The 15,274-nt window shown below is 38.4% G+C and overlaps 1 protein-coding gene across 3 annotated transcripts; it reads left to right on the plus strand.

Moving 5' to 3' along the window:
• The first annotated feature begins 527 nt into the window (after nt 1-527).
• On the plus strand, nt 528-5,053 carry LOC120285977. Of its 3 annotated transcripts, none has more exons than XM_039315347.1 (9): nt 528-690; nt 1,358-1,803; nt 2,433-2,501; nt 2,922-2,980; nt 3,138-3,222; nt 3,379-3,467; nt 3,554-3,603; nt 3,775-4,201; nt 4,949-5,053. In XM_039315347.1, exons 1-8 carry the CDS (start codon nt 570-572, stop codon nt 3,933-3,935), a joined length of 1,080 nt encoding a protein of 359 aa, XP_039171281.1. In that variant the 5' UTR covers nt 528-569; the 3' UTR covers nt 3,936-4,201; nt 4,949-5,053. The 3 variants fall into 3 exon arrangements, with proteins under 3 accessions (XP_039171281.1, XP_039171282.1, XP_039171283.1); XM_039315348.1 differs by lacking the exon at nt 4,949-5,053 and adding an exon at nt 4,294-4,403; XM_039315349.1 differs by lacking the exon at nt 4,949-5,053 and having other exon boundaries at nt 3,554-3,637; nt 3,775-3,917.
• The last annotated feature ends 10,221 nt before the right edge of the window (nt 5,054-15,274 follow it).

The following is a 15,274-nucleotide window of genomic DNA, read 5'->3' on the forward strand; positions in this document are numbered from 1 at the left end:
TCTTTGATTGGGTCGTGTGATGTTTTAGCTCTGTAGCTCGTCGTTAGCTGCAGCTTTTGTGAGTTTCGATGCTGCACTGTGCACGTCGTTGACTGGGCCTCTGATGTGTTGCAGAACTCTGGTTCTCTAGGAGATTCATCTACGTAAGATCTGTTGATCACGAGTTTTTTGTTTTTTCACCGCTCTTTGTCTAAAAGATTGAAATTTTACAACTCCATCTTGACCTCCGTGGCTTGATGCTCCAAGCTTGGTGATTTCGGGTTTAAAGAGTGCTGCGAAGTTGCAATTAAATTTTGCTTTTCATTGGTGCTTGCATGTTGCGAAGCTTTGTCTTTGTTGATTCTGACCTCCTCAATTGTTTAGGTGGTTTAGATCTATGTGCAGTGATGTTTGCTAGGGATTTTCTTTTTGTTCTATGTTAGATTATAGAAATGGCTAATGCTGGTCAGGTGTCGGTTCCTTGTTATTTTGCATCCTGCATTTGGGAAATCTAATTATGGAAAGTGCAGGATCTTCAGCCAATTTTGCCTGCTGCTAGGACAAGACGAGACATTATAAGATTGGGATCCATGACCCTCAGTCCTAATCAATTCAAGGAGGCAGTGGAACCCCTATATGTACTGTTAGCAGCAAAGCGGTGTGTGCAGATTGATTCTGTGGAGAAAGATCCTGTGATTCTAGATTTGCAAGGTATGCACGTAATACTCAGTTGAAGATCTCTCTTTTTATTTTTTATTTTTTTTTTTTAAATCAATTCACGTTATATGTCAGCTTGTCCAAAAGGAGAGACCTTGAAATAAAGTGCTCGCTTCCTTCTGGGTATAATTTATTTCTCATGTAAATTTGTTAATTACAAGCTTCAAGTCATTGATTTCATTTGATGAAAATCTCACCCTTCATGCCACAGAGATAATGAAATTTTTTGCGGCCACTATTATTTATCACCCTTACAGTTTTAAATCATCTTACCACAAAACTACTTAAGAATATGAATTTGTATCCATTTGCAAGTGCTTGATGGTATAAGCAATTATATTAGGCCACACGAATTTGTAGAATCATACGCTTAATGGAAACTGAAACTAGCAATTTATTCATGGCACTTGCATTTGTATGGTCAGAAAATTCATGGAAACTGAATTTCAACAACAAATGGGGATTACTGTTGGGGTTGGTAGAACTGGCTAAAGTGCTGAACCATCTATATAGGTTTAGGAGATCACTGAAACCAAGATCTGCTTCTAAAGAAAACAATATAGCTTTTGTAGGGCATGTGTTGCAGTGCTCTTTGCAGTTAAACAGGTTACTTGTCGTGAGAGGGGATGGTCAAATAATGGTTTATTTATTATGATTGCAGATGTCCACTCAACTACTGGGCCCCTAGGCACCGGAATTGCCGAACAATCTACCATGCAGAGAGAAGTCATTGAGTTTAGCATGTCTGGATTGAGTTGTGTTGAAAAGGCTGGACTAGATATGTCTCTAGTATCTGATTTAACGGGTCTTCACTCAGTGGAAACTGACATGCATCGCCTGCCCATCATTCCTTCTCTCGTCTACCCTAACTTTCAATTTTCTACTCAGAGCCCTCTCTCAGATTTCATGGGAGATTTGGTCCGAAATTCAAAAATAACCATTAACTCTGATGGTAGAGTCTTGATCACAGCTAGTGGGGCTGAGATGAAGGATCTCCTCTCAATTGTAGCGGAGTTTTACCTATTGAGGAACTTAACTCAAGGGAGAAAGCTTTCGATGCCAGTTCCTTACTTCAGAAGGCATGACAACAACCACCTCATATGCTTAGTGGGTCAACGCCTTAAACCGTTGTTAAATTGAGCGTATCTGTTTGTAGATGAACATGCAATTGAGAAATGCCAAATTGTTGCCCTGTTATATTTGTGTATGCGCTAGGCCAGTCTTTAGCACTTTATTGAACTGTATATCTACCTCAATAAACTTATTCGCTTCTTAACAAATCTAACTGAGTGAGAACCTTAGTTGTAAGTATAACATGTGGCAAGTAAACACAAAACCACCCCATGTGCATCAACTTAGTTGCTTGACATTAGAGAAGCATGACCCTTGGAAGGAAATTAAGCTTAAAGGCTACAATAAGCAGGTGGGTTGAGCTGACATCTGGCATTTCGCCATACTGCTGGGGGATGTTTGTGCTCAGAAATTTGCATGCTTTTGATGAACTTCAAATAGTGTTATTACATGGCTTCTGCCTTATGTATGTGAGAGCCTCTGACCCAAGCGTTATAGAATCTTCGTTCAACAGTATATTAAGTCAATTGTTTCGTTTTATATGTTCCTGTTTATATTCTTCTTCTTATTTATATTACTGCTGCAAATGTGTACTTTTGGAAATAGACTGCTCATATCCTTATGTCATACTAATTTTCTGTATTATGGTTCTTGATCATTTCCAGGAAACTGCAAAAGAGGAGGTAGACAAAATTATGGTTACTGATGCACCACTTCTCTTTCCTCCTGGACAGGTACTTTTGCATTTTCCTTTTCTTACAGTTCTACTTTTGCTTGGTTCATGAGCAAATTTTTAGGCCCGGCAACTTGCTTTCAATTTTTGGATAATTTCCCATTAGGTTTATATACTCTATATGAGGAGTATAGATTTGTTTGAATAAAAAGGAGTTGAACTCATGTCAGATGCTTCAATGTGTTAAATGGGTATCTGGGCAACAGAGAAATATGGTGCAGGAGCAATTTTGTAACCTTTAGAAATGTTGGCTGCAATACCGGTAATAGTGGATGTGTATGGAAATTATAACTCTTGAGCGCTTCCAAGATCTTAGTCTCTACCTCACTGAATAAATCCTTTAGAATTTCTCCTTAGTTTGATGGTGTAGCTGAACTCCCATGTTATATTCTTAAAGGCTTTTTTATGTTTTCTGGTGCAGCTGGCATTGGCAGCTTTGCGTCATGCTAATGAGGTGCATAGAGTTCTGGACTATGAAAGGTTAAAAGCAACTCAATTTTTTTTATTTTTTATGAAACCAACAATAAGAATTACTTGCCATAGACATCTCTACATTGGGGCAGCCAGTTGTTCAGATTCTCTTGGTACCTTAGTTGTAATGATGATTGGGTCAATTGAAATTTATGCTTCTTTTCAGATACCTAGAGAACATGCTCATACGCCAAAATTCCATTCACAGCAGCACAGAGCTCATTCAGCATCTGAATGCAATAGATTCCTCGGTAAATCCTCAAGTTTTCTCGCATTTATCTCAAAATATAAAAGCATAACTGGTCTTGCGATCTCAATTCTACTTGAAAATGCAAGTCATGTGAACCAAGTTCTAGGTATTGATAAAAAGTTTCTAATTTGTTCTTCATGCTGCTGACTGAATACAGGTTAGGACATATAAATTCCCTTCTGAGAAAGATATGAAACACATCAACAGGAAGCTGAGGTCTTGTTGGGGCCTTAGTTCACATGATGAGTAATTCCTTCAAACCCCTGTCCTCTGATTTCTTTTATTCTTGATAACAATTGGCATGTGAAACCTATGAGATTGAAGCTTTGCAGTAGTAACAAACGAGACAAGAAATCGAAGCACAAATCCAAGCGGAGTGCAGGTTAGATGCAAGAGGGGTCATCTCTTGCTTGACAGTATGTCATATGTGTCCCTTGTGTACTGTTCTCATTATTTCCTTACAAACCGTTCTGATTGCTTGGTTTGTCCTGTTTTAGACTTCTCCTCAGAAATGCTTCAAGTTCTTAAGAAACTAGTCGTTGATATATGGCAGGTGTATGCACAGCTGAGGCATCATCATTAGTGCCACACTCATCCAAATATGCATCTACTGCGACCATGGTTGCTGAACTTACTCTTCAAAGCTTGTTTTGTATCACGAAAGTATTCCACAGTATGGAAGTGACAGAAAACAGTGGGCATCTAGCAGCTTGAAAGAGCTCTTGAAATGCAATTGATTTAGGAGCATCACTGACCAGGGAAGTTGAGAATTTACATAAACTACTTTGTGTATTTTGTGTTCATCTGGTGGTGTAAATCAGCAGGTCGAGACAGTCATGTATGCGATAATTACTGTTGTGAAAGTTGGTATGATGGTAACCTACAATATTGGAACAGGCCTTGTGGTTGCTCGTAGGGAAGACAGCTCATGGTCTCCACCTTCTGCAATTTCTTCATGTGGAATAGGGTGGGGAGCACAGGTAGGCTTGTTTTATCGTATCCCTGGATTTTGATTTCATCAACCTTAAGGGCCAAGCGTCGGAACCCACAAGTGTTTTTGGCTTTCATGCAGTCTGCAGATTAACCACGTGAATCAACGTGCTCAAAATGATTGTTTAGATAATAAACACCAATTTGATTTTTTACTCCATCCGGAATGCTTGACGTATTGTCTGCTTCATTTCATGGTCTCTGTGAGATTTTCCTTTGTAAATGTCTGGTCTGTCATCCTTCTATTTCATGGAATGTGCCATTTGTTTCTCCTTTCTGGAACTCTTATCTAAGAACAGTATTTCTCAGGATGAGATTTGGACTTTTTGTTTGATTACCATGTTGCCATTGAGTTTTCAAGTTCCTTTCTGCATCTCTGTTCCCTTTCTCTGAATTTGTGTTTTGCTTTTTTGTGGAAGTGGGAGAAGTCCCTGAGCCAGAGATTGCCCTTGTGTTACTTATAATCGTTCCCTTTCTGTTAACATGTCTATCGCATTAATAGCTTCTGCTTGTGTGGCTTAAGCTCGAGCAAAGAAGTCTTGCATAAAACATAAAAATCAACTAAAGAAATCTTTAGTCGATTCCCCTTCCTCCCGAAATGATAACAACAATAATAGTAAAAATCAAATACATAAATGAAAAGATTATCCCTGCAAGAAATGTTTGATTTTGTGTTATATTTTTATGTAGAGATATCCTTATTCCAGTCAATAGTAACCAGTCAAGGGTGATTGCAGGCTGGAGGAGAATTGACAGACTTCGTTATAGTGTTGAGATCAACCGAGGCTGTGAAGACATTTGGTGGTACTGCTCATTTTTCAGCTGGGGCTGGTTCGAGTGCAGCAGTTTGTGCCATTGGAAGGGCTGCTGAAGCTGATGTACGAGCGGGGGATGGTGGCTGTGCTGCTTGTTATACGTACAGCTGCAGTAAAGGTACTCATCTATATAGCTATTTTTCCTTTTAAACTGTGGAGTTGTCCTCTGGACTGATTTTTGGGGTATGTATACATTGCTATGCAAAAAAACATGGATAGTATCCTATGATATTAACCGCTTTAATGTGATAGTAATTTCTCTATTTTTATTAAGTCCTAAGTGGATGCAATAACAGTCTCGGGACGTAGAAAAATTGCTCATTTTGCAAAGGATCTTGTTCTCTCACTTTCTTTCTTCCTCATTTGTCTCTGTTGCTGAGGTGAGCTATGTAGTCTAGCTTGTATGGCATGGGTATCTGTCCTTAGGCAGTCATGTAAAAGACTATTCTCCGATTACTTAAAATGCTCTTGCACAAATGCTATTTATATATTCAATAAAATGATGATACTCTTTACCATTTCAAGCTATGTGAAGCTGTTTTCATTAGATCATTGGTTGAAAAGTTTCTACAAAGAGCATTTCTTGAGAAGCTTGCTTGTTGCCCTTTTCTTAGTGCCAAAGAAAGGGGAAAAGGGAGAGACATTAGTTGAGAAAGCTTCTGCAGGGATATTTTTGAATAAGCAATCATTTGAGAGAACAATAAGCAATCATTAGTTGGAGAGGTCTAGAATTTGTATTTCTCATTTTCCTATCATTTCATTGCTAGCAGTCCGTGGGGCTCGTTTCGCTTCCCAAGGTCTTTAATTGTTCTCAACTTTTTCATAAAATAATTGGCAGGTGCTTTTGTTGGTTGCTCCTTCAAGGCAGGTGTCATGATAACGCGGACAAGAGAAAATTGCCGCAGCCAGTCTATAAATGCATTGGACATACTACTTGGTTCGTTGCCAAGGCCGCCACCGCTGCCATCCTTTATAACGCACTCGCGACATGTATCGAAAGCCGGAGTGGTCATCACCATATTAGTGCTGTACATGCCTTGGTCAATTGTCCCCGATACTAGGGGTGAGCAAGGTCTAGGGTCGACCCGGACCGGCCCAACCGGTTCTCGGTCCCGGTTCTCAAGGCGACTAGGTCGGTCCTTGGTCCTGAAATTCCAAAACCAACACTGCGCGAGTTGATCCTTGATCCTAAGGGTTTTGGGTCGGTCCAATTCGGACCAACATTATATTATATTACATTATATTCAAACCTAAGTAAAATATCTGTTATATTATATTATATTGAAATGTTCTATCAATAGCATTAATAGTAATTTCAATTTAAAACTTTTGTTGAGTATTAATTATGTGTTGTTTGTTTTGTTTTCAAGTGTTTAGAAGTTCAAGTGAATTAACAAGATGTGAAGTTATATATTCATAGTTTATATTAAATATTTTGAACTTTTTATAGTTTAATTTTATTTTACTAATGAATTTTAATTGCACTTTGCTTTTCAATTTATGTCAAATGGTAAAAAAATCTGAAGAGTAAGAAAGAAGATCGTAGCCGATTCTTATGGTGATTTCTTTAGTCAAATGATGTGAAGCTCATTTTTTGGTTGAGTGGACTTTTCATGATCAGTTTTTGGTTGAGTGGACTCTACATGATCAAATGCACAAAAATGCTTTTGCATATAGTGTTATGAATATTAAAGATAGATGATTACAAGAACTTTCCATCTTGTCTCATATCGGTTAGCAGGTACGAAATTTCTATTATTGTGTCATTTTAAATTTGCTAAATATGTATTGGTATTTATAGTTTAGTTGCACAATGGCGCATTATTAATGAATGTGTAATTTGAATTCGTAGGTTTGTGTTTTTAGGGAAAGATAAAAAATAAGACAAAAAAAAATTATTGATCGGTCCGTGCCGTTGACCCTAAAACCGGATCGAACCCACGGGCCGGTCCGGTCCTCGATCCTAAAATCGGCGACCAACACCGTACGGGTTGGCCCCATGGCATGGGTGACCAACCCGGACCATGCTCACCCCTACCCAATATTGCCTATGGAAGTTCTTAGCTGCAATTCTTGCCACTGTAAAGTTGTCTATTCTTATCAAGTGTACAGCATGTTCAAACTCATTGCTTCCCTCTCTTCACCGGGGGGTTTCAAGAGAGGAATATGTAAATAGTTATAATTGTAGGATCAATCTTTGGAATGTACATATAGCTATCCATTTCATATTTGGTGTTTACTCGGGGTATCGGGAAGACAAGCAAAAACCACCCTTCTTTTCGTGATTACTCAAGATTGCTTGGGCATGTCCTAGATGGAGGAAATTTTATGTGATTGTTCATGATGAACCCAGAAAAAACAGGTTGCGTGGTCACGATCCGATATACAGCTCTTCTATGGATCTTGTTCGGTACGCACCGTGCATTAGACTCGAGTCAATGCAAAGTGTAGCGGAAATCCACCTCCCTCCCTGTTTTGAAGTAGTGCATACAGATCATAAACAAGAGAAAAGTGCCGATTTTGAGTAGATCTGAGCTTTTTATATAAATCCCCCCAGAACCACACCCATGATTAGCCTGTATGATTATAGCAGTGGCTTTGCCTAAGTGGGTTCATGATTTGGTTCAGCGCCTTCTTGTGTGTCCTTTAAGTGGAAAAACGCAAGAAAGGGAAATCCGAAACCTCTTAAGCGTAATATGTTGCTGCATTTCAACCCTCTCTACTAGCGGTTGCCACCTACCACTGCCCGTGGCGGCGATGGTGGCACGCCTAAGTTCAGCAATGGTTTGGTCTCCCGTTGGATAGGAAGGACTGCCGAGGGGACATAAAATCATTTGAGTTTTTCCTCTTTCTTTGTCCTAGACCGAACTGTTTTTCCTTTTCTCTCTCGTTCAAATCGAATACAAAGTGACCGATTCCCTTCAATTTTTCTTTCTTTTTCTTCTGAATATCTAAAGAAAATCAAATAGGTCTTCTCTTTTGTTTTCTCTTCTTACGTTGTTATCATCATCGAGAGTTCATTTTTTACCCTTATCTCTATCTGAACAAAATAGAGTCGGCAATCTCAGAGAGATCTCTCTGTTCTAAAATAGGATCAAGCTGTGTTTGACCAGAGGGCAGCATGGAGTTAGATGGAACAAAATGAGGGATTGAAAATTACAATCCTCGAACTTCTTTATGTCAAATCACTTATCCGACGACTCATTTCATATATAATCGTACGTACTACGGATGCTTTCTAATATAAATTACTGAAAAATTACAATATAAAATACTAGGATTAGAAAAGAAATCAAACAAACAAAAAGAAAACCTAGACCTAATGACTGCCCTCGAAACTCTAGGACAACAAAGGACGTCCTCCTCAATGGCAAAGACACCAACACCACAACGACCCCCATGGTGGCGGTCGTCTCCATCGCAATGGTCACTTAAGACTGTTGTAATCGATTCTCCATCTCACGCACACCCGTGAGAGATACAAAGGCGACCACCGCACACCATTCAGGTGAGAGATAGAGACAGAGCAAGCGAGAGAGATGGCCACCCAATAAATAAAACAAGGTTATTATTAGGTATCATTGTAGCAACAAAATAGCACAATAGCAAATGGCAAACAAAAAATTTAACTCAACTGATGAGAGAATAATATAACCAACCAACTCTAATATAAGCTCACATCCACCTAATGCGAACATTTAAACTCCAGCTTGAAATGAATATTCACAATACCTCTTCACTTTCAAGGCGACTCCAATTGAATCGTTGACATAAGATAAGGACACTTCCATATTGTATAGGGACAAATCAGAATAAACGAATGACTCCCCATTAGAGTATATCACTAACCGGTTCAACTTCATACTTCTTCCCACAAAAGTATGCTAAGAAGATTATCACCTAAAGGAAAACACTTGCCCGCATTAGTCCTCTATACAGAAGGATGGGTGTAGAGAAAAGGACAAACAATTGAGTATGCTCAACCATTGTATTTAGAACTATCTTAGCCTTTGTTAAGTCCGTCGCAGTACATTCAATGAGAACATTTTTTGTCTTTAAAGTTTTTGCCGAATTTGCACCATTGATAATTGGCGGAGACAAAGACAGCTTCTGCATGGAGTAAAAATTAGCCTTTTCAGTGATAAGAAGCTTAGTCAATCTGTATCATTTCAGTCAATGTAGATGCTAGCTAATCAATCGACTATACATCACAAATATCTGTCACATTGTTGATTGCAAGACACCCAAAAAGTGGATGAAGCATCACTTTGCCCACACTGTTTGGCTATGACAGCTAAATAGTCACTACAATTTGTTCACATTGAGCATATTCAATGGGAACAAAAATTGTGAAGCCAATGGCAACAGTGTAATCTATCCGCAACTAGAGTAACCAAATATCATTGGACCCGAATGAGCTAGATTAGAACCCCATGTGCAAAAAATTCGAAACCAATCTTTTAAAAAGCTGACCCCCTGTTCAAACAAGATAAACAGCTTAATGGTCAACCATAATTGGTTGTTGCCTAATTAATACATCACCAATAAACATCAGTCCACAGCTAATCAAGAATTTATGAAGCAATCAACTGTATCATTTCTAATTATTCAGGACGTCAGAAAAGAAAATATCATCCACTGTTGTCAAGCAAGGCCCTAGCCTAAAATAAGGGACATGTTACATTAAAAGTTTGGGATGAATCCTTTAGCAAGAAATTTTTTTAACCTTTTCTTTAAATGAACCCAAAGATTGTATTAGCAAGGTAGATCTTAAGTCATGAAAATGATATTCCGGAAAAAATTAATTTTTGTACTACATTATAGCATCTTTCTTATTGACATTAGGCACTTGCTTTCCCATATCAAATTTTGTGACACCGCATGCAAAAGTTCTTTTTCCCGATATGGTACCTAGCAACCGGTGGAGAGAGAGATGAAATAAGAATGGACTGCTAAGTTCAAAGGTAAAGGTGTACGTAGGAAAGACAATGTTCAAAGAAAAGCAAAGATGTATAGAAGACTACACATTTTCACCTTTTTCCCTGGCTCTCTTAAAAGTAATGTTATAGGCATAAGACTAGGCTCTGGAAGTCTTCGACTATGCTAATGTAGAGTCAACAACTGCTTTTCTAAAAACTTCGCCCTTTTACTAAAATAATATACCTCCTTTCTCAGTTTTGTTTAGAGAAAGGAACAAAAAGGGTCAAAGAACATGACCTAATTTCATCTTTTCCTTGAGGGAATGCCTCGAGAATGACTAGCCTTACTTGAGGTGCTTTTTGAAGTCGCCACATTGGGTGCCCGCCCAGGCAACTCCAGGTGCTTTTGAGAACACTAGTGACACCTAAACAGAACAATTGATCTCACTTCAACTCATAAACGAGACCTAGCACTTAGTGGCTTAATGTGGCAGAAGATGCTTGAAGGCCTAGATTATTTTCTCTTTGCAAATTGAACCCAATGCATCGATCAACCCCCAAATAACTCAAGGTTGCAATATTAATGACTTAAGTGGCAATGGTTGAATCAAAACTAAGTCAACATGTCATTACATTTAAGTGGTTATTTATTACACACTTCATATTTATACATGGAACTCACATTACAAAGAAGAGTGTATGAAGAAACCAAGATACCTCTTTGAATCATAGATAACAGGAACACAGGCGAGTTCTCTATTATGTGCAAGAACTTCTTCAATTTCAAATCTGACTGCAACAAAGTAGCGAAAACAGGTAAAACAACATGGCAAAAATGAGGAACTATTACATAATTCTTCTTTTACAGAAGATATCAACTAGCACACTGAATAAGCAAGTTCCAAGCATAAGATATATGTAACAAAACAAATATGACAGTTATAAAAAGACCATTAAAAGGAGCAGCTATTGAGGACCCACCTTATAAAATTCCATTAGTTCATCACTCTGAAGTTCTTCACCTAATATCGAACAGAAATTAAGGCGCGATCAGCCAACACATCAATCACGCTGGTAGAGAAAACAAAACAAATATATAAATGAAAGCAATCTCATGAACTCAAAAGTGGCATTGACATGTTAAGCATACTTAATTTGGAATAATTCACTTTGCAAAATAGTAATTAGAAATAACACGCTAATGCATTGGAAACTACAAAATTTCCTTTTTAGTCACTTAGTAAGTCTCCTTAGAGCACTGTTAACAAAAGGGCACTTGTTAAGCATACTTATGTAATATGATTCACTTTCCAAAGAAAAAATTACAAACACCACAAGAACAATCTGTGCATCCAATTGAAAACCATAAAAATTTCTTAATCAACTACTTAAGAATTGCCCCTAGAGAACAATTAACAAAATCCTTACAAATACATAGATCTTCACTACAGATCGTACTCATGGCACATGCATGAACAGAAAAATACAATCTTTATCATGAAACTACCTGCTTCAAGGGGACGAAACTTATACTGGAAGGCGGCAAAGCGTGAGACCAAAGGAAAAGGAACATGAGTTGGTGATACACTGCACTTCTCGTAACATTTTATCATACTTTGCTCTAAGAAACATTTAGCCGTAGCAGATATATAACTTGACATATTAAGAAGAAACATTTAGCTGTAGCAAATATATGACTTATACATATTAAGCTAAACCAAATGTGCAATTCCTTGTCATGTCTGTTTTCATCTATGCTTTATCTAGAAGATGAGCACTCCTGATAGGGAAACATAATACTATGAATTTTTGGGATCAAAATAGAGTATCTCGGATATATATAGTAATACCATCCTCCGGGACAAGCTCGAGGATGACAAAACTTGAACTGGTCAAAGCTTGTCTAGCTAGCTGCAACTCCTCGAAAACATGTAATAGATGCCGAGGCAAAGTGTGGGGTAGAAAGAAGCTTCAAGAGAGAATCCTTCAGGCATTTAAATATATAGAGAGAAAAAAAAGGAAAGAATAGGTGAGCACAAGCTTCCAGCCGTATAACACTCTATCATGACAAGATCCATTATGCCAAAGAATCTGAAAATCTTCCATTTAAGTTTTAGATGGGCCTTAGCTTCAAGCAAGGATAGTAGGACATGTGCAGAATTCTTCATTTTAGATTCTAGTTTAGGCGATTAGTTCAAACACACACCTCATAGCTGAAGGGGCCTTCTAGCGTATCCAAGTCATGAGTCCCAATTGCAACCAGTGTTCTTCGCCTAAAATATCGAGAGAATCCAAGCATGCCAATCCAAGCAGAACATTTTGAGGATCTAGCATAAGCACAAGCATCTGATGTACTAAGTGGAGGGATTGAGGGGCTGGGCATCTATTACATGCAAATAAAATATCAAATTGAATATAGATCTCAAGAATGAAAACTAGTTCAAGCAACATATCTATCATCACCACTTCACCAAATTATTCAAAACAACTCAGCGGAGTCCTCTCTTCACATCCAGGCATTTCTCACAATTTAAAGCCCTCCTAAGGGTAATAATATATATGGCCCCTACTGAGCACATAGAGCATAAGCAACAGTGAAGCCATGAATTATTTTAAAAAAATAAAAATAAATAATGCTTCCCTCACATCTTTAATTTATAAAGACAATTGGCTGCATGCTGGAAATTTTTTAAAACCATTGCTCTGGACAAGCCATACAGACGTTGCATCTCAATGTAAGATCACGGTCGCTCTTCTTTACATTTAAGGTTCAAATGAACACAGTAAAAGCTTCCCAAAAATGTGTTGTCCTCCCGCCACTCCTCTCAAACCTGAAATCTTGAAATAGAGAAGGAAAACAGGTATTATGCTGCATGTTAAAGATCCAAAAATTAATACCGGCAAATGTTCTCGATGGAGCTTGTCTTGAAGATCAATGAAGCTGTTATAACCGGCTTCATCAAATGTTATCCCTCTTAAGACAGCAGAAACAACGTATGGATGGATTTGTGAGGTCTGCAACACATAAATGGTCACTCAAGTAATAAATGATTCCAGCATAGATCAATCTAGACAGATCAATCCTCACATATCGCACTCCTGGTTTTACATGCATCTTAAGCATTGATCCCCGCTGATGTTACGAAGACTGTATTGAGGTGTCTCCTCCTGCTTATTGAATACACGTAGGGCCTGAGCAAGCCCTTCGAGGCAAAGCAAGTCGTATCTGTGCATTTCCTAGAGGATACCTTATTATTATAATAGCATAGTCATTTCTACACTACATGCACGAATTTATCAAGAAGAATAATCATTAATTACCAATACAGACTAAAATGATGATAAACCCGTCATCTCTTTGAAAAACTTGACTTATAACTAAATAATGAAGTTTCTAGATGACATGATTCAAGATAAAGCCAACAGCATTAAGGAGTTAATATCGCAACCTGCTAACCAAATCTAAAAAGGCTTGTTACGTTTCTCGCTGACGATAATGCTTTGACCCATCTAGCATGACAAAATGTTGAACATAAACTAAATTCAAGATCAACCCCTTTTAGGACCATTATCATGAACCGGGAATCCCAAGGGTCAGAATATCAACCCGCTTCCCCATACAACTAGAATTCTTCACAAAGTGGTGAAAATATGTCCTAACTTGTACCAATCTTTCGAGACTATTAAAAGAAACTATTAACACATAAGTAAGAAAAGCCTCGACGCACACTATAAATGCTACATCACATGGACTACTCAAAAGCTGAGCCTTTTTCAGGTGGTAATGTGTTTATGAAGTCTCTAATTACATGCAATTAGTCCTTCACATTGATCGACCGAAAATATAACAAAAAAAAACCTTCGGCAACATCATAACATCAAAGAAAAGATCAAACCACACAGCATCTCGATAGCCATTACGAGCAACATGGTCCGCGAAAGACTTTAACCCATCCGAAGTCGGACACTAGCATCTTAAACCCCCGAACCAAAATTCACCCACGACTCGCGAAACAGCTCCAAACCCATCCGAAACACACAACATCTAACCGAATGCCGAATCAGCTTCGCAGTCACCTGTTCGCCAGAACTTCGATTTTGTAGATGACTTCCTCGTCCTCATTCCAGGTGCTTCTCCTTTCTGATGATCGCCTTCTCCGTCATCTGGCCAGCACAAACAAAGAAGAGAGACTGGGAGGTCGCGTCCTGTTCGTCGGAGAGAGAAAAGAGAGAGGGAGGGAAGAGTGAGAGAGGCGAGAAAGGAGAGAGAGAAAAACCCAGCAAATTCGAGTGATGAGAGAGAAAAAATTTTGAGCGGGAGGAACACAATGACCGTCCTTTCTTCTGCGGTGGAGCGGAGCCGAGCTGACCAAAAATCAGCGCCTTCCTTTTCCAGCGGGTCCCGCTCGGGGACACGTGCCAGTATTTTATTGGTTTGTGCGCACCAAGTCAGCAAATGACCTGGCGCACACTAACCACTGAATATTTTCTCATACTTGACTAAACAAAACGTTTCGACTGCCTAGTAGAAAATAGGGCCTTTATATATATATATTCCGTATGGATGGGTTGTACTACAAAATGTTTTAACCGCCCGAGCAAAGCTCCCAAATTTAAATCTAGATAGGGTGAGGTTGGACAAGCACAAAAACACTCCTAAAGAATTCACAAATTTAGATTTAGATCGGGAGATAAAAGCTCTTAAAACTCAGAGAAGTCACTGCTTCCAAGGCAATAGGAACTCATCTTATTTCTTCTCGATTTTGTTAATCTTCTTACTTTGGAAGATCTGAAGCAATGGATTGATACCTAATTATGAAAGCGAAAAATATGCCGATGGAGCAAAATGGGTAGTGAGCAAGGGGGAAAAAGATTAGATGAAAACAATAAAACATTCATGGATCATATTGGGATAAATAATCTTAGTTGAGAAGATGGAGCCTCCCTTTCACTGACCATTATTTTTCAGGCTTGAACGGCTAACCTAACCATAAATTAATCATTGTTTTAAATTCCTCCGACTCTTAACAAATGCTAGAAGAATCGGTGTTTTTTTTAATTTCAAACAAATTTCGGTTCTTTTTCTCCAATCATATCCATAATTTTAATTTAGATTTCAATACATAAGAGAATATCCCAGGCCATTATATATTATTAATTTTTTTTTTATTTCTCTTCTCCTACCATCCACTAAATTCATCAATAATCGAAATTTATGTTGGGAGTTAGCAGAGGAGATTGAGAGGGAGAAATGAAATAGGGATGGGGGTGTATCAGCCTTGACAACACATTTTAAAGGGACACGATCGCAAGAAAGTAGCAAATCACG

The sequence above is a fragment of the Eucalyptus grandis genome, chromosome 6, assembly GCF_016545825.1.
Source record: "Eucalyptus grandis isolate ANBG69807.140 chromosome 6, ASM1654582v1, whole genome shotgun sequence".
Lineage (NCBI taxonomy): Eukaryota > Viridiplantae > Streptophyta > Magnoliopsida > Myrtales > Myrtaceae > Eucalyptus > Eucalyptus grandis.

What these genes read in the sequence shown, in the direction of transcription:
- LOC120285977 (XM_039315347.1), top strand. Translation starts at nt 570, where the DNA reads ATGACCCTCAGTCCTAATCAATTCAAGGAGGCAGTGGAACCCCTATAT. An exon ending in TGTGATTCTAGATTTGCAAG is followed by an intron (nt 691 to 1,357) that starts GTATGCACGTAA and finishes TTATGATTGCAG; the next exon opens with ATGTCCACTCAACTACTGGG. An exon ending in GGCCTTAGTTCACATGATGA is followed by an intron (nt 3,468 to 3,553) that starts GTAATTCCTTCA and finishes GAAGCTTTGCAG; the next exon opens with TAGTAACAAACGAGACAAGA.